Raw genomic sequence first — 26,328 nt, 5'->3', positions numbered from 1 at the left:
AGAAATACAGAAGATGATGTTAATTAATCTGCTGGAAGATTTTAGTATTTTGTGCTTGCCTTTCATAATCTGGCACCTCAATTTCTTGACTTTCACCTGAGTGTATATGAGAAAGGCTGCCACTGAATTTCTCATGGTTTCCCCTGAGGCCATTGGTACTTGCAACTTTTAATTCCACTTTTAATCAGTTCTGGAAGTACAAATCCATAATGATGAGCTATAGTGATTGTATGGTTTCCTGAAGATGACAGATGAATTACATGAAAATCAGGCAGAGCTCAGAGTAGAGCTTTTGAGGGTTTGCTCATGCTGGTCATACCCAATGTGGAGACAGAACACACCAGTTTATTTTAGAGAGATGTCTTTTCCTTTTTGAAGTGGTTGTTTATTATTTTGTCAATAGTAGCAAGATAATAGACTGTGTTCATGTAGTTTAAACTAGTAGGCTCCACTTACCTCTTACTACTCTTAATAGCTAGATGGAGCATTTCATGGTTCTGTCAATAGCCATTTATGTTAGTTTTGCAAAGTATTAGTGTAGTTATTTCCTTCACTAATCTTTCTAATAATTGAAACTAAATGGTTAATTGCAAGTGGACTAAATGAAAAAACTTTTTGTTTACACAGGGACATAGCCAGAAACTTCACAAATATGCAACAGTAAGATGAGATTTTTAATAGCAGTAAAACTGTCATGCCATTTGGCTCTGTGGAGCTGCTCCAGTGTGCTGTGGCTCTTTCAGTCCTATCAGTGTGAGGACTGTATCTACAGCAATGAGACACCATAAGATGCAGACTGCTAAGGTGCTTTTACAAATGTGCCACTCAAACTACTTCACTGGAACAGAGGCTCTTCAAGAAGGAGAGGCTGGAACGATGAGTTGCCTTTCATGTGCAAGAGCAGTGGGAATGTGTGGGGCAGATGAGGAGACAGCTGAGGGATTGTGGGTCAGGGTTAGAGGGCAAATCAACATGGGCAACACTGTAGTGGGTGTGTACTGCAAATCACCTGCTCAGGAAGAAGCAGATGAGACCTTCAGACAGCTGTAAGAAGTCATGTGATGATGTGTCTTTCTATCCAAAATAGCAATGTTATCAAATACTCAGTTTTTCGGGCAGACCTGAAAATGAGATGCAAATGGATCTCGCATCCAGAAACTGCGCCAAGATCCATACTATGCAACACTGTTATTTAGATAGCAAGAAAACACAAAGTCAAGTTCTACCACCATGGCCACTGTATGTAAGGATATGCAGCAGTGTAGCAAGGCATGATATTTAAAAATATGCTGTTTTATAGAACTGGCATTTATAGAAGGTATGCAGCTTATCTAAGCATGGGAATTCCCTTGTGTCAAATCTTCATTATACCTCATCCTATGACACAGTACAGCTGAAATGATAGTGAAAATTGCTGAAAAAAATCATCTGTCCATCAAAAAAGGAAATGGATTACAAACCATATTCAAGTGAAATATCACACCACAGAATGTATGTTGGTAGATGTGTGCATGAGTAATAAAAGGGGGAAAATGAAGTCTACCAGATGAGACTAGAATAGGTCCAAATTAAAATCCCCTGAATCTGTATGGCATGAGCAACAGATTGTTAGCACCTAAGATGCTCTGGCAGGGGGGGTTGGACTAGATGATCTTTCGAGGTCCCTTCCAACCCCTAGGATTCTGTGATTCTGTGAAGATACCACTCTGTAAGTCCACCTTCCTCAGGTCACTACTTCCTGACACAGACATTCCAAGAACTAAAATTGGAAGACATTAAGATTGGAAGACACTTATCTCCCTTGATAAATCAGGTATTTGGAGATCATTCAAAGCTGTTGACAAGATAAATCTTTTGATAGCACAGGTAGTATTGTGACAGTACATATTTTACTGAAATTGCAACTCATTCACTGTAATCCAAGATGAAAATCTGAGTGAGGAAAACAGTGGCATGTTTATTTTGCTAAGAATTGACAGGTAGGACATAGTGAAATGAAGGAGTTAGAGAGCATGATATATGTGCAAAGGACCACAGTGTCAGAAGAACCATATTTGGGGCAGTCAGTCACTGCTCAAATCAAAAATTGAATTTATTGCCACCCCCAGCTGGCAAATAATCTATGTCAGAAGTTATAACACATCAGCCTATCCCTGTAAAGTGTCTTAGTTGTACCAAAGCAGCATTCTCTGTCAAAATTATTTAATTCCCTTGTAACACCTACCAGCACACATACAAGAACAAGAGAAAAATTAACTATGTATGGCGAGACATTGTTTTGACATAGATTTTATCTTGCTAAGTAATCTTAATTTGAATGAAGAAAGGTTAAGGTCTTGTCTGAATTAATGAATTTTGTTCTTTCCCAGTGCAAGGTTCATGAAAGGTAGGGCATTCCAGAAAAGACTGCTGTTTAAATAAATGATGGGGATACCAACAGCTAAATAAAATTCAAATTCTAATTCAAAGCTTAGAAATCCATAGTGATTCAGCATAATTCTCATATTTTGTGTACTTCCATCCAAACTAAGCAGATTTCTTGGAGCTTGAGTGACTCTGGTCAAGCAGACCTTCATTGTGAGTGGTGCAAAGTTCTCTCACTTTGATAGGCTACAAAAAATCCAGTGTGCAGCATCCATGAAGGGTGGTCACACCTTGGTAGTAGGTAACTTTAGGGATGGAGCTATGGTTTTTTTATTAAAAGCAAAAGCACACTTTAGGAGCAGCATTTGTGAAAGGGTGGTAGGTTGCTGGCCCAGGGTATCAAAGGTGCAATTAGTTGGTATTGTTGCCCCAGAGAGTACCTGCAGAGAGTATCTCCACTCCACCCTCCAAGCAATTTTTTTTTGAGTTGGCACACTGAGTACTCCTGATAGAGCCACATCTATGGTAGTAGCACAGATGCAGTCTGAGCCATTCTTGCAATTCTAGCAATTATTTCACAGTCACTCCAGTGTTCAAAAAGGGTAAGAAGGAAGACTCAGGCAACTACACACCAATCAGCTTCAACTCATGCTGGAGGCCATCTCTTACCACTTAGATGAAAGGTTGTAAGTAGTAGCCAGCATGGGTATATTAAAGGAAAGTCATGCCTAACCAATCTGATAGCCTTTTATGATGGCATAACCAGATGTTAGATGAGGGGAGGGCAGTTGATGTCGTCTACCTTGACCTCAGCAAGGCTTTGGACACTGTCCTTCATAATATTCTCACAAGGAAACTTGAGAAATGTGGATTGGACAGTTGAGTAGTAAGATTCATTAGGAACTGGTTGAAGGACAGAGCTCAGAGAGTCACAGTCAGTGGGGCTGAGTCAGGCTGGAGACCAGTGACCAGTGGTGTCCCTCAGGGGTCAGTTCTGGGTCCAATCTTATTCAATATATTTGTCGGTGGCCTAGACAAGGGGATAGAGTGAATCCTCAGCAAGTTCACTGATGATACCAAACTGGCAGGGGTGGCTGACATGCCAGAGGGCTGTGCTGCTATCCAGTGTGACCTGGACAGGTTGGAAAGCTGGGCAGGGAGAAACCAAATGCATTTCAATAAGAGCAAGTGTAGGGTACTCCATCTGGGGAGGAACAACCCCATAAACCCAGTACAGGTTCCAGCAGGGGTTGACCCTCTGGAAAGCAACTCTGGGGAAAAAGACGTGGGAGTCATGGTCGACAACAATGTTTTTTTACATTTGAATTTTTACAGTACAGTTTGGTTTTGGTTTTGTTTTTCAGGGCCTGAAGGAGCACTTTTTGAACACTCTGTAGAAACACCACTTGTGAAGGCAGAAGCTTTTAAACAGCTTAGGTAAGAATTTATAAATAAAAACATAAATCTATTCAATAAACATTGTTTGCTAAAGATATTCAAAGCTTTCTAACAAGGGATTTTTAATGGCACTTATTAGAGATTCTAGTAACTTTTTTATGTGTTATGTGATAAATTATTGTTTTGAAGGAAAGATACAAATTGATCTGAAATTTTGTAGTATACTACACATGTTTTTTTATTACTGATGGTGACTATCTAAAACCACATAATATACTGTTGAAAATTCTTCTATAAACTAAAGTTTTTCAGTTTTAAAATACTGCAGCATGACTTTTTCTGCTTGTCTGCAGCAGGTCATCAACCTATACATAGTGAAGATTTTTAGAAACTAGTCTCAATCTGAGGAAACAGCCTAATGAAAAATTTGGAACTGTACAAATCTCTGTATGGCTGAAAAGCAGTTTGGGTTGAGAAAATCATTATAAAGTAGCTTATATGTTTCAGAGCTCCTCAATTCTGGAACAGTGATCCCTTGTGCTTTATTCTGTGTACTTTTGAACATCCAAATTAGTCTATAATGTTGGTTATGATGAGATAATCAACTCAATTTACATTCTGTTCATGAACATGTTATGTTTCATTTTATAAGGCAATTCAAAGAAAGATTTGAAATGAAAGAGAATCTCTTGAACAGCTATACTTCTGTGCTTTCATACCTGTCCTTTCATACAGTCTTCTAATTTCTATTCTTGGTGTTTCTTCTCCGAAAGGAGTAACTAACAGGGAGTAGCAAAAGATGATTAAAGCTTTCAGGAACACTGTCTGTATGCCAGTGAGTGAATTCCAAATGGAGAATGGCAAATGAAAGGGAAACTATTAAGATACTTATTTTAATTTTCTTCTAGATATTTAAGGTTTGCTTACAATAAGATACCTTGCACTTGCATTTGAAGACAGAATGAGCTCAAGACATTAGTTTTAATATTCTGATCTCTGCTTTAGAAAATGGGTTTCTTCTGCTCTGGTAGAATTTGGATGTGACAGACTTTGACCAGGTTGTAGGATTCTGCATTATGGTGATGATCATCTGGTTCTGGAGGGAGTGGATTCATTATGTTGTAAATTTGTAATTTCCTGTGATTATCTCAAGTTTGATTAAGTAGGACAACAAATTTTATAATTACAAAGTCAAGAAGCTCTCTTCAAATTTTAATTGGATACATATAAATTATTTTCTTTGGTTGTTACTTCCCTTCAAATGTATCATCAATTAATAATATTTAATATGCTTAAAGTTATTAGTTTTATCCTATAGCCATTATGCTCTGTCACATTTTAAGTTCTGATCCACACGTAATTTAAAAAAAAATACATTGGTTCAAATTATATGCAACTACTGTTGTGTTTCATTTGCTTATGAAATTGGCTATGATTTGAAAAGCATTGAGATTAATTCAGTGTTCATAAAGTTCTCCTGAATGGATGAGTTTACCATGGGTGGTAAACTTGGTAAACATGGGTGGTGGGCTTATCTGTTCAGTGACTTGAACCATGTCAACTATAAGTGCATATTTTGACCTAGAAAGTTACTATGTGTTAGCAGAGCTCAAGTGTAGTAGTTGTAGACATCCCAGTCAGTTTGGTTGTCAATTAGCTTAAAACAGTGGAAAGTACAAGTTCTTCCAGAATTTACAGAAGTTATGCTAGTAATTATTATTATGTCAAGGAAGTACCTACATGCCCTACACTGGCACTGGAGACTGACATTGGCAGTTGACATAAATCCAGCGCTGCACAATACCCACGCTAGAAACCAAGTTAGCTTAAGCCTAAAAAAATGCTGAATATCAGGGCATGAAGCTGTGCAATGTATACAGTACTCACCTGTGTCCTGGCAGGCCCTTCCCAGAGCAGTTCAGAATCCCTGATTCCTTTAATTCTGCTTTGCTGTCTTTACCACCCTCAATCAATGTCAAGCCCTAAAGTAGAGATGGCAGTGATTCCATGGAGGGCTTCTGGGGAGGATCAAGAAGCAAATGTATTTGTCTGCAGTGGAGATGCAAAGTTAAGATGTAGGCAGAGAGAACAATCTACAAAGTTCATGCTGAAAAAAGGTTACTTTCAAGGGTAATCTTAAACCTCAGTGTAAACAAAATTTGTGCATTCCACTGAAGAGGAGCTCAGACAAGCTTACCAGTGAATGGCAATTTCGTAATGCTTTATAGATACCCTGTTTCATTCCACTCTGTTAAATACAGGAATCTGCCTACTTTGATATGAAAATTTAAAATGCAATTTTAAGTATTACTTTTCTATTTTAAATTTTAATAAGCTTCCTTCCAGATTTAGGTAGTGCATAGCAAGTTACAGGTAATATAACCTATTTGCTCACCTCAAGCCTTATTTCCACACTTTCACCATTTATTAATCTGCTATTTTCCTCTGTTTTTCCTTCATTTGGGTGGGCTGTGCCATGTGAATGTGATATGCTGGATGAATGTTATATAAAGTATCACAGTATGCAGCATTATATATAAGTATATATATATAATATATATGTAATATGTAAATATATATATATACCGCAAGAAAATCCATCTTCTTCAAACATAGTGTCATGTTTCAAGAAAGTGCCTGGAAAGCTGTTAATGCTCATAACTTTTCAACTTGTGTCATATGAAGGGGGGCCACATTCATTCTCTGTTATTCAGAGGTAGGACAGGATCACAAACAAAGATGACACAAATGGGCTCCTGAATTACACATTCTGTTGGCTTTCCTGTCCCAATGCCAAATTTCAAGATAGTCCTCTTTTCTGAAAACAAAGAGATAAGTGTGTTAGAACATTCCTTTTATAGCTAAGTAATAGAGACAGAGCAATGCAATTATACTGTGGTCGGTAACTCTCTTTTCATTCTGTAATTCGAGGCAAACATATAGAGTCCTTTTCAGACTAATAGATTGAATTCATGACTTGCCCATAAAGAAAAAAAAAAATGTTCTAGCACTTACTTGCAACTGGTAGGAAGAATTCTATCAACAAAACCTACATTTCAAAACCGAAGCTCTCCTAGGTTTAAAATAACATTACCTGCTTTTTAATTCCTTTCCTGAAGTTCTTACATCTAAGTAAGATACCTAGTTTGCATTTACAAAATTTGTTAAGACTGTAGGAATCAGAGGAGACCTAAAAACAGGGTCCTGTGTGTAGACATCCGACAAACATCTGATTGGTGTGTACACATGTAAGGATATATCAAGGAAATATTCTTCCCAGACAAATATGACTGAGGAGATAACTTTAAAATTGACCAGTAGTAATCAGTGACAACAGAAATATGTCTGAACTCCTTCTCACCACAATTCCCTTGCCTGATACAGTCAAATGCCTACACAGCCTCCAGGTGCAGATGTGCAGCAAATGCCTGTCTGCTGGGTCACATCTTCTTTGGCTGACCTGTTCTGGATGGGCATGGGACACAGGAGAGCAAGGAAGAGGAAGCACAGATTATTCTTGTGTACAGGACATTCAGCCACAAGTCAGGGGAGACCAAGGATTTTCAGTTATGATTTTAAAAGTAACCCTGCAAGAACCAGATGAATGTCCTGACCACTCTGTTATTTCCTCTTTATTTGCTCTGTTTCTTGCCTGATTGCTTGGTTGTACAGAGACTGACTTTCAACAGAGGGATTGCTACAGTCCAGCTCTTTACTCCTGTTTTGTCACTTGGTAAATAGAAGTAGCAGATTCAAGTTTCATTCCCTGCAAGATGAGAAGGGAATTGAACTGATGCTTCATAGTTCCTTGTTGATTAAAAAAATCAATTAGGTTTTCTACTACGTATAATGCTATATTGGATATAATGATATCTATTATAATTTATATTTTATATTATATTTCCAATATTGTAACAGAATGGAAGTTGTTACTTTTTCTGTGTTTCTCCATGAAAGTGGCCACAGCCCTTGTACTATAGGGTTTATTTTGGGTACTGGAAGTAGCCTTTTCTGATACTATGCAGAGTTTCATGCCAGCACACTTACCCTTTTATAAGCCCAATTATCAAATAACAATCTGCATGTAAAAAGTCTCAGTTCAGATATTTTTCCAGTCTGATGTTAACATGTTTTTCTGATCATTAAAGCACTTTAGACTGTTATTTAGCATATTATTCTATTCCTCCTTTATTTTATATCCTTAAATAACACTTAAGTCATGCACAGTTTTGTAATTTTGATACTGTTCACTTCTTTTGATCTACATGGCTTGCAGTTTTCTAAGGGAAAGCAATGGATGAGCAAAATTGTTTAAATCTCAAGAAAAATGTCTCTGAACTGAGCATTTAATTTCACAAACTTCTGGAAATGTGCTCACAAAAATAGTAGCTTTCCCTTTATATGACTGAATACTGTGCATAGTGAATCTAATGCTCATAAATGAGTACAAGCTTTATTCTCTTGTTTACTCTATATGGATTTCTGACAGCCAGCAACTCTGCCTTCTGAGCACAAATCCTGTGGGAAATCATTATAAGTAGAGTCAGTCTGTGGTGTTTTGCCAGTTCTTTAACTGATGTTTTACATCCAAGGTCAAAAATGAACCACATCATTCTACCCTTCTTGGATTTGTAGAGCTTTATAGCAGGAATGATGACACTGTTCCAGAAGTTCAACTTTTGTTAGACTATGATTGTAAATATACATATATATATAATGTGTTATCCAAATATGGGTATATGTAGTGGTTTAAAGGTATATCCTGAGAATATTTCAATATTTCCTAAGGAAACAGATGTATTTTAAGTAAGTTTATAATGTTAGCATTCTATCTAACTTTAATGTATAATTTAAGAAGCATTGTGTCTTTTTATTGAATCCCTATGTTCAGTGCTTGAAAGTGTCAAAATATGTATTTACTAGCTTGTGGCTTATAGGACATTGCTAATTTGAGGGCATAGTTATACGTCTATATCCAGACTATGTCCCCTTTAATAGCGCCCAAATAACAACACTTTTATTATGATGGATTCCCTCAAACTCTTTTTGAAGTCTTAATTTTAAAGTTTCTATTTCCATTGATAATATCATGTCCTTTTGCACTTCAAGTATTAGCAAAGTTTCAGCTGTGTAATAAGACAGTGAGAGAGGCTGGAAACTGATGTTGTGGTGTTTTGTGGCTGTATGAGCAAGAATCATGAAGGAAATATAAAAAGATATATATAGAAGCCAACCAGGGTAAAAAAAAAAATCTGTTAAATCATTGTTTAATCATATGGGTAGCACTAATGCTTACATTCTAATTGCCTAAAAATATCAGCTGACTAATTGGAAGTACAGTGATTTTTTTTTTTTAATTCATTATGCAAATCAAAACCCTAGTCAGTCAGAAGAGAATTAATTACATAACAGAAAAGTAAGCCTAAGGTTATGATTCAGTATTTGTAAAGCATCTCTGCTCCCTGACTAGTAAGCTACTTATACTTGCAATGTAGTTTTTTGAGCCCTGGCATTAATTGGTTAGGTATAAATTTGCATTCCTATACTTCACTGCATTCAGGTTAACTAAGAACACCATCAAATACTTCTTTTGAAAGCTTATAGAATTTCTCTCCATTCATTCTATGAAAAGACATAGTTTAGAAGGATTGTATGATCCAGGACATCATGTAATGCTTTTTAGAAGCATTTCTAACTCAGATATTTAAAAATACCTTATTAGCAAAGGCCTGGGTACTATTTCACATCTAATATTCTTTGAAGGAGTGATTTGCTTGAAAATTTTTCTTAATCCTAAAGTGAAAAGAATTTTCTTTGTAAAATCTGTTGGCTTTCTTAAATTTCTATCTATTTGTGTGCACCCACATTCTTGCAAAATTCTGTTCATCGCAATGTAGTTTAAAAATGCAGGGCAGGTATCTCATTGTGTATCTGGACCATATGACCTTAGGAGACAGATTTAGCTCTGCTTGTGAGATCATTCTGCCTTCTCTAATTCTGAGTCTGAAGAGGGACTCTGCCCTGCTCTCAGCTCTGTTGCTCTTTAGTTGGGAGGGACATTTGTTGAGCAGTGCAAACAGAATCTCCTTGTGAGCCTGTGCTGGCAGTCAGAGATGCTCTCCTGAGCACCTACAAACAATTCCTTGCTTAGAAAGACTGCTGGCTTCTGAAACCAGTGAATTATAGATAGATACCTTAGCAACTGTGGGAGAAGAAACCCATGCAGCGATGTTAGGAGGTTTTTTTCCAGGTAGGATCTCTCTTAGAACACGTCAGGTTTATCTCCACTGTCATAACTGACTCACTTAAGCCATTCAGGTGGCTGCTTTTTTTTCCTAAAGCTTCAGTTTTTCAGAGACGTCAGTTAACCCATTAAAATCAATAGGAGTTGTTTCTGCTACGACAAAGCCATATATGGCTTTACATAGTCAGTAGTGCAAATACCAAAGGTGTAATGATTTAATGATTGCCAGCCATATCCTGGACACCATCAAAAGAAGTGATCAGCAGCTCGAGGGAGGTGATTCTCCCCCTCTGTTCTGCTCTTGTGAAATCCCACCTGAAGTACTGTGTCCAGTTCTGAGGCCCCAAATACAAACAGAACATGAGTGAGTCCTGAGGAGGGCCACAAAAATTATCAGGGGACTGGAGCACCTGCCCTAGAAAGACAGGCTGAGAGTTTGGTTTGTTCAGCCTGAGGAAGAGAAGGCTTCATCTGGGGGGACCAAATAGCAGCCTTCCAGTACCTGAAGGGGGCATACAGAAAAGCTGGGGAGGAACTTCTTACAAAGATCTGTTGTGATATGAAGAGGAAGAACAACTTGAAACTGAAAGAGGGTAGATTTAGATTGGGTATTTAGGAAAAACTCCTTAGTGTGAGAGTGGTGAGACAGCAGAAGAGGTTGCCCAAGGAAGTTGTGGCTGCCCCCTCCTTGGAAGTGTTCAAGGCCAGAATGGATGGGGCTTTGAACAACCTGGTCTAGAGGGAGGTGTCGCTGCCCATGAGGGGCGAGTTGGAATCAGATGATCTCTAAGGTCCCTTCCAACCCAAACCATTCTGATTTCTACACCTACACTGTTGATTTGGGTACCTGACAGTGTCAGGCTGTTTGATGAGGTTGCTAAAGTGAACTTGTCATCAGTGATTAGAGCACACTCCACCAGAGCACAAGCTACTGTGAAAACTTCATTAATGATTGTCACAGCAATAGACACCTTGCAGATGACCACCTAGAGCTCTCTCTGTTAGTCTGTGATTGTGCTGTCACTGGTCTAAGATGTGACATTGAGCTGTGTGGAGGATTCCTTAGATTATTTTTCATTTACATACCAGTCTGCACATATATCAAGGAAGGTGGGTGGGAGCCATGGAACAGGAGTCACTCACCACAAGGACATCTGTGTGGCAAACTCTGCAGGAAGAAAGGAAAGCATTTCCTCATCACAGCAGTTCTTCCAAGAAACATTGTACATGTGCACAGTCACTACTCATGCCCTTTCCCCTCTCCCTCAGCCCGTGTGTGCAGTTGTGATGTTTCGGTTGTGAGGAATCTGAAGAGCGTGTGGCACATTCAGCCACTGTGAATCACAAAAGGGAAGGGTATAACCTGCTTGTCAGCAAAGATATCTTAATTTGAGTTTATTTTCATGCAGAACAAGTGTATTCTATCAACAGCACATACTGAGGAGCTCCAGTTATTTGAAATCTTTTGATGTTTTTCCATACTAAAGAAAATTTTTCTAGATGTATATAAAAGCATGACAAATTTGAGCCCAGAAGATAATTATATGGAAATGAAGATTCATACAGAGAATATTTACCAGATTTTTACAACAGTGATGCAAAAAGGATTATATGATAGTAAAACTTTATAATACAGTAAGTTGTTTCATAATATCATTAAAGTGATGTGAAAAAGATAGCCATGCTGGAAACATCTGTGATACGCCAGAATCAATCACATTCACTGGGGCCTTGGCCATTTTTAATTACTTGGAGAGTCAGCACATCATAAAATTGAGGTCATCACAGAGACTGCTTTTGAATTAACTTTGCTTACCACTCTTGATCACAAGTGTCAGTCTTGAGAAAAGCTTCTATTTTAATCATCTCATTTGTGATCTTCTGTCCTTCTGTCTTCATTCCTTCAACATCTCTGCATTGAGTGATAGAGGACAAGCAGGCAAAACCACTTCAATATTTAGTAAACAAATAATTACACTGTAGGAATCATCTGCTATGATTTCAGTAGGTTATAAATGTTGTTTTAAATTTCTTCTATAGTCTTTTCAAAGTACCATTAAAACTGTGCACTATTTTATTCTCTTCTTAAGAAGCAAATAGTTCTTGTTTTCCTAGAATTTTTAACTGCTTACATAAAATAAGTTCTGTTAACTAAAACCTTGGGAACTGGAAACATCTGTTATCCAAATCTGGCTTTGCAATAGTGCTTGTGCACAGAGATCACCCCTAAGCCATAAGCAGCATTGTTGCCTGCTGTGCATATGCTGAACAATTCCCTTGAATTCAGAATGTCGTAACTGAGCTTTGCTGGAATCATCTCTTGCCACTCATTTCAGATTTACAACATAAATACAGAACAAACTTGGAACACAGGCTATTTCAAGAAATAAAATATGATGACATTTTCTTAAATTTGAATTATAGGAAAGGACAGTATGCTGAAGAACTTAACAGTTAACATCTTCAAGAGCAGCGAATGCTCTCCAACATTTAAGAATGGTACCCAAAAGGATTGGATTGCCGTAGGGATATGCCCTCTATCCTTGATTATTTGATCATTTTTAAAATATGAGGCAAAAAAACAAACCAAACCAACCAAACAAAAAACCCCACTTATTTAAAAATCAACCACACTTCCTATACATATAGAATAGGGATAAAAAACAAAAACCAAACTCATCTAACACTGACTGATGTTAAATGATTGCTTTATTGTTCATGTGTGTGATTCAGATGGTAATTCAGCACCCATTTCTGTTTACCATTCAGCTCTTACATATTCAGGCTGTATTCATACAACAGAGTCCAAACCTAGAGTACCCCTGTGTGCCCAGAGTAATCAGATGCATCTCAGATGCTCATCCAGATTTAGAAATGCCTTCTCCCTGCAAGCAGAAATGAGGGAGCTGGGACTTTATAATTTGAGGAAGAGGAGGTTGAGGGGAGACTTCATCGCTCTCTATAACTACCTGAAAGGATGTTGTAGAGAGGTTGGTGCTGGTCTCTTCTCACAGATAATTTGCAGCAAAACGAGAGGGAATGGATTCAATAGGCAACAGGGTAGGTTTAGACTGGACATTAGGAAAAAAAAAATCATAGAAAGAGTGGTCAGACACTGGAATAAGCTGCCCAGGGAGGTGGTTGAGTCACCATCCCTGGTTGTGTTCAAGGGTCATTTAGATGTGGTGTTTAGGGGAGGACTTTGTAGAGTAGGGATGATGGTTGGACTTGATCCCAAGGCTGTTTTCTAACCTGAAAGATTCTGTAATTCTGTGATTCATTCATTCACTGAAGTGGGAAGGCATTCTCCCACAAACTACCCACAGAGATATGTTATCAGAGAGACTACACACTTGAAGCCTGGCCCCAGGGGTTTACAACTGCTTGGGCAGATACTTCAGGTGAGATTCATTCAACTCATTTAGACATCTAGAGTGTAGCTGTCTACATCAGATCTCATCACTTCTTTGTGCAAGGCAACAGGTACTGTTAGGGAATGTTATTTATCCTAATGGAGACATGTAATATGGATCAGATTAATTATGACCTAGCAGTGCTATTTCTGTATTCGTTTTGGGGGGTGCCCAGGGGACCACCTGTACTCCTTACTATGAGCAACTGTATTTGTTTAGAGAAGCTGTGCAGTTACTGACTATGCCATGCTTGCGTAAGGTCTGAAGAAATGAAAATTCATCATAAGAAACAAGGCCACACACTGTGCTGAGAAATTTTCAAATCCCAAAGTGAAGCTTTTCCACTTGTAACCCTGTGCTGCATAACTTCATCTGAATCATTAATCATAGTTTATATAGCCTTATAACCAGGATTAGCAAATGCTGCCAGTTACTGGGTGTATTCCTACTGTTACTGACCCAACTACTGGGTCTGGTACCGAGCCCTTCCAAAATAATAATTAGATTCAAGGCCCTGGCCACGCTAGAACTACATCTTTTCAGGAAAGTCATAACACCATCATATTTACCTAAAATAAGTGTCTTTTCTTTCTATGTTGGTAAAAATCAATAGCTGTCTTTTACTCACTAAAGACTTCTGAGAATTTCAATGCTTTCATGGCTATCAGTTATCTGAATCTCTTCTTCAAATACTTGTGCATATCTAAATGCATATCTGATGTGTATCTAGGGCTGCAAAAAAAAGTTCTTTTTTAATTTTACATAATTTTTATTTAATTTTTATTAATGAAAATTTTTTTGCATATTTCATTGTAGCTTAAATAATAGACCAACTTGAGATCCAGTGTAAGGGAGCTAAAGATATTGACATTAGTCTTACTGAGACAGAATATGTATCCTACAGGAAAATCCCAGGAGCAAAAACTCTGGGAAAATCACAGAAATATAGAAGCATTAAGGTTGGAAAAGACCTCTAAGGTCATCAAGTCCAACCATCAACCCAACACTACAAGCAAACTAAGCTATGTCTATGGTGCCATGTCCACATGTTTCTTGAACACCTCCAGGGATGATGCTGCTACCACTTTCCTGGGCAGGTTGTTCCAATGCCTAACCACTCTTTCTGTAAATAAATTTTTCCTAATATCCATTCTGAACCTCCCCTTGGCAAAACTTCAGGCCATTTCCTCTCATCCTATCACCAGTTATCTGGGAGAAGAGACCAACACCCATCTCACTACAACCTCCTTTCAGGTAATTGTAGAGAGAGATAAAGAATCTATGATTCTATGATTCTATGATTCTTACCTTTGCAAATAAAAATAAGGCTTCTATGAAAGTCTTCCTCCTCAGTCTCCATTTCTCCAGACTAAACCCCAGTTCCTTCAGACACTTCTCATGAGACTTGTTCTTTAAACCCTTCATCAGCTTCATTGCCCTTCTCTGCACATGCTCCAGCACCTCAATGTCCTTCTTGTAGCGAGGAGCCCAAAACTGAACACAGAATTTGAGGTCTGGCCTCACCAGCACCAAGTGCAGAAGGGACAATCACCTCCGGGGTCCTGGTGGCCACACTATTCCTGATGTAGCCCAGAATGCTGTTTGCCTTCCTGGCCACCTGGGCACACTGCTGGATCATGTTGAGCTGGCTGACAACCAACACCCTCACATCCTTTTCTGCCAGATCCAGCCAATCTTCTCCAATCCTGTAGAAGTGCATGGGGTTGTTGGCACCAAATGGTTTCTTTTCAATTAAGCTACAAGAATTGGGATGATGTTATGTAAATGTTGACCAAGTAATGGACTTGATGGGAAAATGGATGCTGTTTTTCAGTCAATTTTTTTTTCATTTAGCTTAATTCTATGAAGTTCAGACTTAGCATATCAAAGTGAATCAAAGAAATGTGGAAGACAGAATTATCCAGGAAGGAAGCAATTATTCCACCTTTAAATGAACAAATTCAATACGTGTGAAGAAAACCGGGACATTTTAGAAAAAAAAAATCATTCAGCACTTAGTAGAATCACGGTAATTATGTCAAATCCAGTAACTGCTGTTTCCATTACTGTGCAGAACTGATCAGGGAAGATTTAATGAGTCACTAATATTTTGTATTTTTGACATTCAGTAAGAGCTATCAGAAGGCAGAACACCAAGATCCATATCTTTGGGTGATCATATTCTTCCTGCTACAGCCTGATTGCTCTCCCATGTCCCTGCCCTCCAAGCAGAAATCTGCTGGGAAATAGGTGAATATGGGCAGGAACTGACAGCCAACTTAGTACGTACCTGCTGCTCTCTATCTACCTCTACAACTCCTCCTTAGTTTTGCTCAGCTTATATCAACAGGAATCCATTTCAGAAAGAGAGAATATGGCTTGAAAATCCACATATTGGACTATAAATAAATGCTGAAAATGTCTTTTTCCTGTGCAACCAGAGCATACTCTTGGCTATGGTTTACTCTCTTACAATGTCTAGCTGTGTTGCCAGTGAATTAGTCTGCTTTCAGACTAATCAAAAAGCTAATATACTCCTATTGCATTTTAAAGGTTAATGTGCACTCAAAGAGCAGAGCTGAAAGTAGACACCTCCAGAGAACCAAGGCCAATTAAGCACACAGGATCCTTTTGGTTGTGGCTTGTTTTTAGTTTTTGGTTGGGTTTTGGGTTTTGGGGTTTTTTTTGACTTTCAAGACATTAGTTCCTTGACAGGTTAAAGATTCTCCTTTTCCCCTCCTTTTTTTTTTCCTCATGTTTTTATTCCTTCATTTCTTGCCTTGTGTATTCTTTCTTTGTACCATGACCTCCAAAACTGCCTAATTTAATTTCTTTTCCACTTGTACCTTTTTAAACTCAGACTTGAACTCAAGCACATGTGTTCATGGCAAGACTTCTTTCTTCACACCAGAGGCATACGAGGGTTTCTTCCTTACTTAACAATACAAAAAAGCGCATTTGGGTATTTGACAACATCATCTGATGGTCTATGCCCCATTTTTGCAGCTTGTCCCTTGTGTAGCCTCATAGCTTCTGCATCTTTACAGGCTGTAATAAGACCTTTAGCAATTGCAATTCTAACTTTACTTGTTTCTCTCAAGAAAATATAGTAGGAATGAAAAGTTATGTATCTTCATTATCTTAGGAAAAGATGAGCCTGGTCTTGGAAGTAGACATGCAAAGGCAGAGTTGCAGAGTGCTCACTTTCACAGGAGTGCAGGCTTGCAGGATCACAGCGTCAGTGGCATAGCTGACAGCCCCACTGAACTCTTTAGAACGGTTTTGTTTGGCCTTGGAACAGTTTAGTCAAAGCACTTAATTTTTAAATAGTGTTTTCCAACTGTGAAAAGCCATCGAGATTGTTTACTGAGAGGTGGGTCAAACAGCTGTGTACTCAGAAAAGTGGGAGGCAGCCTTATGAGGTCATCAGGTTTAATTTAGCATCTTCATGGAAGTTCAATGGAAAGAAGAACAATATGCAAATACACACCAGTGGACCAAGTACCATTATTCCAGCTTCAGCTCTTCTGAGTTACATTTTCTGTACCTCTTCTTTTTTCTTCAGATTCTTCAATTGTTCCTCTAATACTGTGTTTCCCACACATGCTTCCATATCAGTGCTGAGGATCAAGTGTGAAGCAGCATCTTTCATCCGACAGACCAACTGGCAGAAATAAAGGGCTTTCACTGTCTTCTACCCCCTCATATTACTTTGTTCTTAAACCTTAATAATATATTTATTTGACCTTTTTGCAGGAATCCTTATAATTATGCTAAAGCACTGCGGGAGGAAGATTGAACAATTAGAGAAGTGGAGGGGATGGAATAGTATATTTTATGAACTCCCATAAAAATCAATATCAATTTCAATTCTTAATGAAAAGGGATTATGAACTGGCCAGCACTGAGGTTCTGCCTGAACCCCCCTCATGTTCCTATCAGTGTTTAAAAGGGTCACATCATCCTGAAACAGCCAAATGAGCAATTTCTTCTGATCTGGTATTGCCAGAAGTTAGCGGCATGCTTATAGGGAAAGGTAAAGATCTCTAAGCCTTTAGGGTGTTGGGATCATTTCAGATCCTGAGCCTGAATGCTGTACAGGTTCCATCAAAAGATTTTCATACAGTCATTCATGAATTCTTCCACACATCTCAGTAGCATATTTCCTTGGCAGCCAGCCAAGACAGTTCTGGAACTATCTTACCAAGGAAGAAGGCAGGGACAAAAATATCATATTCCATGTAATTGGTTGTTTTAGTTGCAATGGACTGCTGGAGGACCAATATCCTCCACCTCATAAATATTTATTATATATATATATATATAAAGAAATATTTGAAATACTGTCAGGGACCACTTGCTCCTCCACCCATTACTTCTGATACTGTGCAGTTTCCCTGCACCGTGTGACTGTAGGAATCAGGTAGAAGGAAAGCAAAGCGAAATACCTTTTCTGCAAGGGGGCCTAGATACAGTTTCCATTGCTTCACATTCTGTGGATATGCCTACTCATATCTTTCCAAGACATCCTGAGTTCATAGAAATAGCTCCATCAGTCATCTTTTCTGCTAAGGCAGTTCTGTGATCCCCAGACACTTAAGCATACCAGAGAAGTCCAAACCTGCCCATCAGTGACAAACTGGAGGTTCCTGAGGAAGAAGAACTGAAGAATTTTAGTTGAATTTAAGGTGGTTGTTTAAAGGGCTGAGAGAGTCATATATCTTCAGGACCAAATGGAGTCTAAGAAGAGTCATTCAAAGTCGAGATTCTCAATCATGTTTCACTTAAGTCAGTTGGAAACTCAGTCATGTTTCTACACTAGGTACCTGTTTCTCTTTTAGTACATCTGGATTTGAGGTACTGAACCTTTGAATGCTCTATGAAGAAACACATCATTAGTGTTACTGAACGTTGCCTTTGCTAAAATTTCACACATAATAGTTCCAGAAGGCTTTAAAAATCACTGCTTAAGCTTCAATGCAGTTTCCATTTCCTGGAAGCTCCAATGTTTTACTTAATTAGGTAAATCCACCTGTGGTTAATGTAGAAATGCAACCTGTGTATAAAACCAGCAGAAATGGAGGATTGTGATTAATGTAGCAAATGTAATCCTGCCATGTAATTTAAATTATATGTAAGCCATGCCATAAATCTGTAAATGCTTCCAAAGTCTGTAGGCTTCTTGCCAGAATGAGTTTTGGTAGAAAGTAAGACATTTCTCCAGTGTTTGGTTGCTTTTCAAACTCCTGGTCTGACATGCTCTTCTAAAATCTGTCCCAGTCTGCCTCCTTGTAAGATTCAATACAGCTTCAGAATGAAAAATTACAACTATGTATATTTTACTTACAGAGGTAAAAAGCTTCACAAAAACCCCATAAACCAGGAGCTATTTCACAATGTATTACTTCTTGCTAAATCAAACTATGACAGCAGTTATAATCAACTACATTGACACTGACTTATGAAAGTATAATAAATGGTAAATATTGAAAATATAAACTGATCAGTCTTTCATTGTATAGTGCATACAAACGTGCATCAAAAATATTCCCATGAAACAGACCTTCCACATAGATCAGGATTTCATAGAACTATAAGGATCTAAAGCAAAAAGTCATAGAAAAGTTGCTAAATAACAAACACTACTTGATAAAGATCAGTAATATTATATTGGATGTCTGATACAGAACAGACTCATCCTGTGCCCTTCTACCCAACATATGTGACAGAAGTTTGTGCCATCTCAGAGTCATGGGATAAGGCATCAAATTATTTTAGGCATATGATCCTAATAGGAACTGGGATGCATTTATCCATTGTGAGGAATTTAAATTATCAACCTGCAGGTTAAACTAATTAAAGGTGACTAAGTCGGGAGATGTCAGGGGGAGGCAGATCATAGAAATACAGAGTTGTAGAATGGTTTGGGTTGGAAGGGACTTTTGCAGATCAAAGAAGATAGCATCTTCAGCTACTTCTGGCCAGCAGTGATAAGCCAGTGTTGCCTGAGTCATTTGCAGATCTGGGGATAAAAAAAGAAGTTGCAATGACTGTGCATGACTATGCTCAGATATCATGGGTTTAGGTTTTAAATTATCAGCTGGGTTTAGCTTCTTTAGAACTCTAAGATACAACTTTCTCATAATCACAAACTGACTTCTTTAAAATTCTAGTTTTAATGAAGTAACTGGAAATAAAAGCTGTCTGATCAGACAGCTACATCAGGAGTGTGTGTGAAATTGTTTGATTCTTTTGGCATGTGATTGGCAATCAGCATCTAGACTCACTCTTTGACATACAGCTAGGAAAGGACCTGCTGGGGCACAGTTCCTCCCTTACCCACATCAGCAGCAGCTGAGCAGGCATGAAGCCAGCACAGCATCTGCTGGGAGAGTGTATTGCATAGGTATGGACACACACACAGAGACATAAACACACACACATACAGACATAAACACACACACACACACACAGGGTCAAATGGCTGAGTTCTACATTACGGACAAAGCCCGTATTTTTTTTTATACATGTCCAGGGAACATACAGAATAGAGAAGGTAAACATGGATGTCAAGTGAATTGGGACCACTGCTTGCTTGACTTACTCTAGCTTTAATGTTGACTGATACCAAAAAATTCAGGCTGGTGTCACCAGGAAGGGTAAGCTAGTATTTTAGAACAAAACCATTATGTATCAACTCTGATCCTGCTCTGTTCTCAGTGTCTACAGGTGAAGCAGTTCTAGGTAAGGGTCAAGAGAAGCAATATAAACATTCACTTGTTGCTGAGCAGACTTTTTCTTTCCTTCTCATGATATTTAATTAGTACTTCTGTCCCTGCTGCTTGTCCTGGAAATGTTACAAAAATACTGAAGAAACAAAGCTTTATCTCTTTGAAATATAAAAATCATTAATCCTGCACAGCTGACCCAGCAAAGTGATTATTCAGCTAATGTGGTGCCTTTCTGCCATCTTGTGGCACTGTAAGGTTTGCAACTTTCTGTTAGTACAGTTTTTATTTCAAACGAAGTTGCTGGTTTTCAAGTTTCAGGTGCCATCTAGTTAAATAACACACACACCCCCTGAATGAACTCTTGGTCTGACTGACAGCAGTGTAAAAACTCTTGTAGGTTCAAAAACTACCAGACCGAACTAACTGTAGTAGTTTAAATATCTTATTTTTTCAAAAATGAAAATAAATTCAAACTAAAGAACCTAAAAATAGGTTTTAGTTTTAAAGAATAAATTACCACTTTCCTGAAATAATTTGACATTATCTCTGAAATTATTCCTAGCATTTCTTTTATGAATCCCTCTATAATTTTCTTTTGGGATACTTTGGTGTTTTTAAGTAGCTGCTTATATTTCAAGTCTGCCTGAAGTAAAAAGAAGCTACATCTTTTTTATTACCTTCGGCAAGATCCTTCAAGTTCTTGCTTAAAGTTTACTTACTTTTCAAAAATAAAGGAACATATGAGAATGTGCAACTGTCAGATTTCCTTCTGTTGCTTTCAGGCTGGAATCACCAACTCGATCTTTGAGCATGGATGCACCAAGAGGAATTAATATCAAAGCACAAGCTGGGAATATTGAAGCTCTTTCCCAGATGGATATCAAACTACACAGCAGTGATGGTGTGGTGAGTACACACCCTTCTGTTGCCATAACTATGGATGAAATTGTGATCTCATTATAATTAGTGACTTCCAAATCTTTTTTTCAAGTTTGGTTACTTTAATTCCTCAGATTTTAGAAGACAAGGTATCAATATTAACCATGCCAGTAATAAGACTTTTGTTTATGCATCAGATTACATAACACTACCAGTTGACACAATGTTGTATCAGCTTACAGAAATGCTTTCTAGCAAAACTCTGATAGCGCTCAGCTCCCTGCTAGCACAGTGATCCCCAGGCACCCCAGCAGGGTCCTTGGCCCAGAGGTAGACATAGCCCCAGAGCTGCTAAATTAAGGAGTGGAGATCTGGAGCCATCATTAAGAGTTGCCTGTCAGCAACAGCACATGACATGCAGCAGCCTATTTATCCCCTCTGCCAGGCTGTACAGTGCCAGTTCTTACACAGATGAACTCCAGACTAAGGTCTATGTCCATCCTTAACCTGATGGCACAGCTGGCCCTATTTTCAGCAGGGACACCTTCCACTAGATCAGGTTGCTCAAAGGCCCATCCAGCCTGGCCTTGAACACTTCCAGGGAGGTGGCATTCACAGCCTCCCTGGGCAACCTGTACCAGTGTCTCTTGCCACCCTTACAGGAAAGAATTTCTTCCTAATACCTAATTTGAATCTACCCTCTTTTAGTCTGAAACCATTCTACCCTCTCCCTATCACTACATGCCATTGTAAAATGTCCCTCCCCAGCTTTTCTGTAGCCTCCCTTTAGGCACTGGAAGGCCCCTGTAAGGTCTCCCTGGAGCCTCCTCTTCTCCAGGCTGAATAACCCCAACTCTCTCAGCCTGTCTGCACAGGAGAGGTGCTCCAGCCCTCTGATCATCTTCATGGCCCTCCTCTGGACCCATTCAAGCAGGTCTCTGTGTTTTTTATGCTGGGGATCCCATGGACCACATTACTCCAGGTGAGGTCTCATCAGAATGGAGTAGAGGGAGAGAATCACCTCCCTGGACCTGTTGGTCATGCTTCTTTTGATGCAGCCAAGGATATGTTTGAATTTCTGGGCAGCTAGCACTCATTGCCAGCTCATACTCAATTTTTCATTCTTGAGTGAAAACTGAGTTCCCCCAAGTCCTTCTCCACAGGGCTGCTCTCTGTCCTCTCATCACCCAGCCTGTATCCATGTTTGAGACTTCCCCAAATCATGTGCAGGACCTTGCACTTGGCTGTGTTGCACTTCATGAGGTCTCTGCTAAGGAAGAGGATGGGCACCAGCTTATCCCTGTCCCTTGTTTCAGTGTCTGCCAAGAGCCTGGAACTTAGAGCAGCTCTGTGTGTGACAGGTCTGGGTAGAAGGATATTCTTAAGCCACTGCCTAGACATAGTCAGGTTGCTTTATGGCACACTGTTACCTTATTACCTGTAACCAGCCTCTCTGTCCTGCTTTCTCTCATGCAGCTTTTGCTTGATGCTGAAACTGTACGACTGCCCAAATTGCCTGAGGGTACGAGGGGTGGATCCGGGATTTCTCAGGGGCTTTATGAAATCTGCGTCTGTCCGGATGGAAAGCTCTACTTGTCAGTGGCCGGTGTGGGCTCCACTTGCCAAGAATACAGCCGTGTCTGCCAGTGAGGCACCAGAAAAGGCCACACACCTCCTTGCTAGTCTAGTCTTTATATTATTGCTAAAGGGAAAGCAGAATTTTCAGCATTTTAAAAACAAAGTACTTCATTTTAGGAAGCAAATCTGTATCTACAATTTTGGACTACAGGGTGAAAGGGAAAGAAGAGCACAAGTGACATTTCAACTTCAGAAGAATGACTTGAATCAAATTAAAAGTTCTGTCAGTGACACTTTCAAAACAGCCTTACAGAGAGCATTAAAAAAATGTTAAAAGGAATATGTTCCCTTGCTGAACTACCATTCAGTCAGATGATTATGTCATTGTTCATATTTTTGAACTCCATATTTTTTTTCTCTCACTACACTTGCTTCATTAGTGGGTGAAATTAAATTGAGGGAACTACTTGAACAAGGCAAAGCATTATTTGGGAGATTTAGAAAGTGCCAGAAAATGGTCTATGCAATTTTGTTCTTGCAATAACAGAAGATATGAAAAATGTGATATTTGTACAAGTTCTGTGTAAAAGGCATTAATTTGCTAATAGCATTCTGGTTTAATTTGGCATCATAATATGCTGATTTGCTAATTACTCAGATTAATTTAAAAGTAACTAAGGCAAAAAGCACCAGGAGTCATTTATACCTCCCTGTGACTCAGAACTGTTCACTATACAACAGAGAAATATGTTATATATTTTATAATAGCAATAGTTTGTTGTACTGTCTGTTTCATTGTACTCATTTAACCCCTTTTATATTTTAGGACATGTTAATTCAACAAGCAATTTGCTCTGCCAGCTGGCCTAGTAAAAAAAAAAATAATCCTTTATGTGGCTCCAGATTGTCTGACACAAGGAACTGTTTCAACAGTGGGGAAAAAAATCCTTTTTTGCAGCCCACATGAATCAATTAAAAGGACTGTTTTGTTTCCATCTGCAGCTGTTGACTGGTATTTCTGAACCTGTCAGTGGAACTCCATCACAAAATGAGAAAGTAAAACTACCCATAATTATTTTTTACATTAGAACTTTGGATACAAAGTAAATGCTCACCAGAGTTGACAAACCATTTATTTACCTTGTAGGGAAACACAGTGACAGACTCAGACAGACTCATTCTCCTGTACAGTGTGGCACTGAACACAAATAATAAATAGCACACCTCTGGGTAGCAGAATTTGTATTTACTAGTCTGTTGTTTAAACCTCATGGGTTTGTAACTGCTTTGATGCTGTTTTGTATATACTAGATATTATTACCCCAGTTGGAGAGCTGCTATCACATAGTGCCTTGCTGTCTATTTAGAGAAAGATTCTAACACATGATCATTATTATACCATAGAGTATCCATCCTTCAGAGAAAAGAACCATCAACCATTAATCAGGAGAATAAAAGTAAAAAAAAAAAATAATAATTTTTAAAAAGTAATAGCTAAGACTATGCCATTTTTTAAAACTTGCTTCAGTTCTGGATAAGCAAAGAAACCCCCCACTCAATTATGATCCCAGATACCTACAAAAGGCAGAGTGGAGAAAGAGCCCCCAGTTAAGTGCTGAGACTGTGGTAAAGCCCTGGGTAGTCCCTGCCTCTAGGGCTGCCTTTGTAATTTATCCAAGAGTCTAATGAACAATACTTTAATTGCCCTTCATTAGCAGGGTGGGGCCCTCAGCAATTAATGCAAGCTAGAAGAGCTTCAGCAGGAAAAGTAGGAGAGGTGCTTAAGCTGAGCTTCAGGCAAATCAAGCAAGCAAATCGAGGTCACTCATGTTCTCTGGAGACAGCTATGATTGCAAATGCATTGCCTAAGAGAAGTAGGAAGCCACACAGCTTCTATTTCTGAAATTCCCTTTTCCTGGGCTTAGACATCTACCTACAGCAATGAGTCCAGGGCTCTTGGCCCTAAAAAGAGGAATATAAATCTCTACTCTGCAACTGTATCTCTGAAGTGTCTCTCTCAGCTCTCTCTCTCTACTACAAAGAAGCCTGCAGCTGAGGGCTTTAACAGAAACCTGTCTTCAGCATTCCTTTAAAGTCAGTTTAGATGATTCCAAGGTTTGGAAGCCAGATTGTGAGCAGACTCATCTTATTCACAGGATAGAAAGCATTTGCTTTAAAATAAAGAACAGCAAGTTCCATTTCATGTGTCACACACCTAAAAACTGCTGCTACAAGTGACCTGGAGGGCTGTAATGTCTACGGTCACTTACAGGTGTTGTACAACTGCAAAACTAGGACTTCAAGTCCTTAGAGAATTCAGCAGCTTTCTAATTTAAAAGGCATTTGAGTTTTCATCAGACCTATGTTTCTGACATGAAGGAACATGTGCCCACTTCCCTGCAGTGCCAAAGTATTCGGTCACCTAATCTAATCTCTACAATTATCCAGCTGCTGTAAATAAGCACATTAGTTACAATCTGCCTATTCTGCTGGCAGTGGAAATATGGCATTTTAGCTTGTGCATTTTAAGATGTTGTTTTGGAGACCTGTTTTCCAATGGGATTTACTGGTTCATACAGAGCAAGAGATTGAATCCAGTAGGAGTAACCTACTTGGAAGCCAATTCTGTTGCAGCTTCTTGCATAGAAGTTGCTCCATTTTAGTTAACATTTTTACAACGCTGTGGTATATACAGCTAACAAAATCAGGGTGCAGTTCCCTGGCCAGTAACACTAGGAAGCATTATGGCACCTCAGTTAGACATTGCCATAACTATTGCCTCTCTTGGGGAGATGAACCTTTTGGATTTGCCTCAGTTCACAGGCGGATTTTGAGTAGTAGAGAAAATTAAACAGATCTGGCATATCCCCAGTTCTGCCATCATCCAAATCACTAGGTTGTCCCTCTTCGTGCTTTAAACTTTGTTGTTTTCAGTATGCTGAAATCGACATTGGAAATATAGTTGCATTATAGAAGTTGTACAGGCTTTTTAAAGCATGGATAGTGACTGCTGTCACTGAAGAACATTTTTGGGATTATTTTTTTTTAGCTGAATTTAGTGAAGCAACACATTTTATGCTAAAGTTACCATAGTGTAATCCACTGATGCTACAATCTGAACTGTTGTTAAACTCAGTATAGTTTATACATCACTAAATTCTAATTTCTGATATCTACGTATAAATGTCTTTCCATCTCTCCTCAATACTTCAAAATTATTGTCTCTACTTGAATCAAATTTCAGAAAATAGTTCCAGATTAACAAAAAACTACAGCACGGGAAATGAGAGTACATACTTCAGTTTATTTTCAAAAACGTTATCCCAATGGAGACAAAAAAACCACTACGCAGCATAGTGAACTGTATTGTTTGCATATTTTTTTCCCTCAAAATTAATTATTTATTGCAGTTCCTGTCACTGGTTGGGATTGTTACACAGTGGAAAAGTAAAAATATCAAATGGTAGTAAAACTTTATTGGTGACTGCCCAAACACAACCCTCTTTGTTTCCATTTCATAGTCCTTTAGTACTGGTATTTGTCTCCCTTTCTATAGCTTTATGCAAAAGGAAATTGCAAGAATTTACTGAAAACTGAATTTTGAATAAACTTTATACATTTTTAAAAGTCTGCTTCTCCTTTTGTGTTCAAACGAAACACAGCTTAAATTAATATTTTCATTTTAAAAACAGGATTATTTTCCCAAGACTTGTAAGAATGT

At 38.6% G+C, this 26,328-nt stretch overlaps 1 protein-coding gene across 4 annotated transcripts in view; it reads left to right on the top strand.

Moving 5' to 3' along the window:
* The window catches only part of SGCG (sarcoglycan gamma), a 123,253-nt gene extending 97,019 nt beyond the window's left edge, over positions 1-26,234 (top strand). For all 4 annotated transcript variants that reach the window (XM_030465344.1, XM_030465327.1, XM_008502328.2 and 1 more), the window contains 3 exons: positions 3,729-3,801; positions 20,933-21,056; positions 22,506-26,234. In XM_030465344.1, the coding sequence (XP_030321204.1) occupies positions 3,729-3,801; positions 20,933-21,056; positions 22,506-22,679 (371 nt within the window). In that variant the 3' untranslated portion in view covers positions 22,680-26,234. The remainder of the gene's footprint in view (positions 1-3,728; positions 3,802-20,932; positions 21,057-22,505) is intronic.
* The last annotated feature ends 94 nt before the right edge of the window (positions 26,235-26,328 follow it).

This window comes from Calypte anna, chromosome 1, assembly GCF_003957555.1.
Source record: "Calypte anna isolate BGI_N300 chromosome 1, bCalAnn1_v1.p, whole genome shotgun sequence".
NCBI lineage: Eukaryota > Metazoa > Chordata > Aves > Apodiformes > Trochilidae > Calypte > Calypte anna.
The sequence above is the reverse complement of the archived record's forward strand: the minus strand, read 5'-3'. Positions and strand labels throughout refer to the sequence as shown.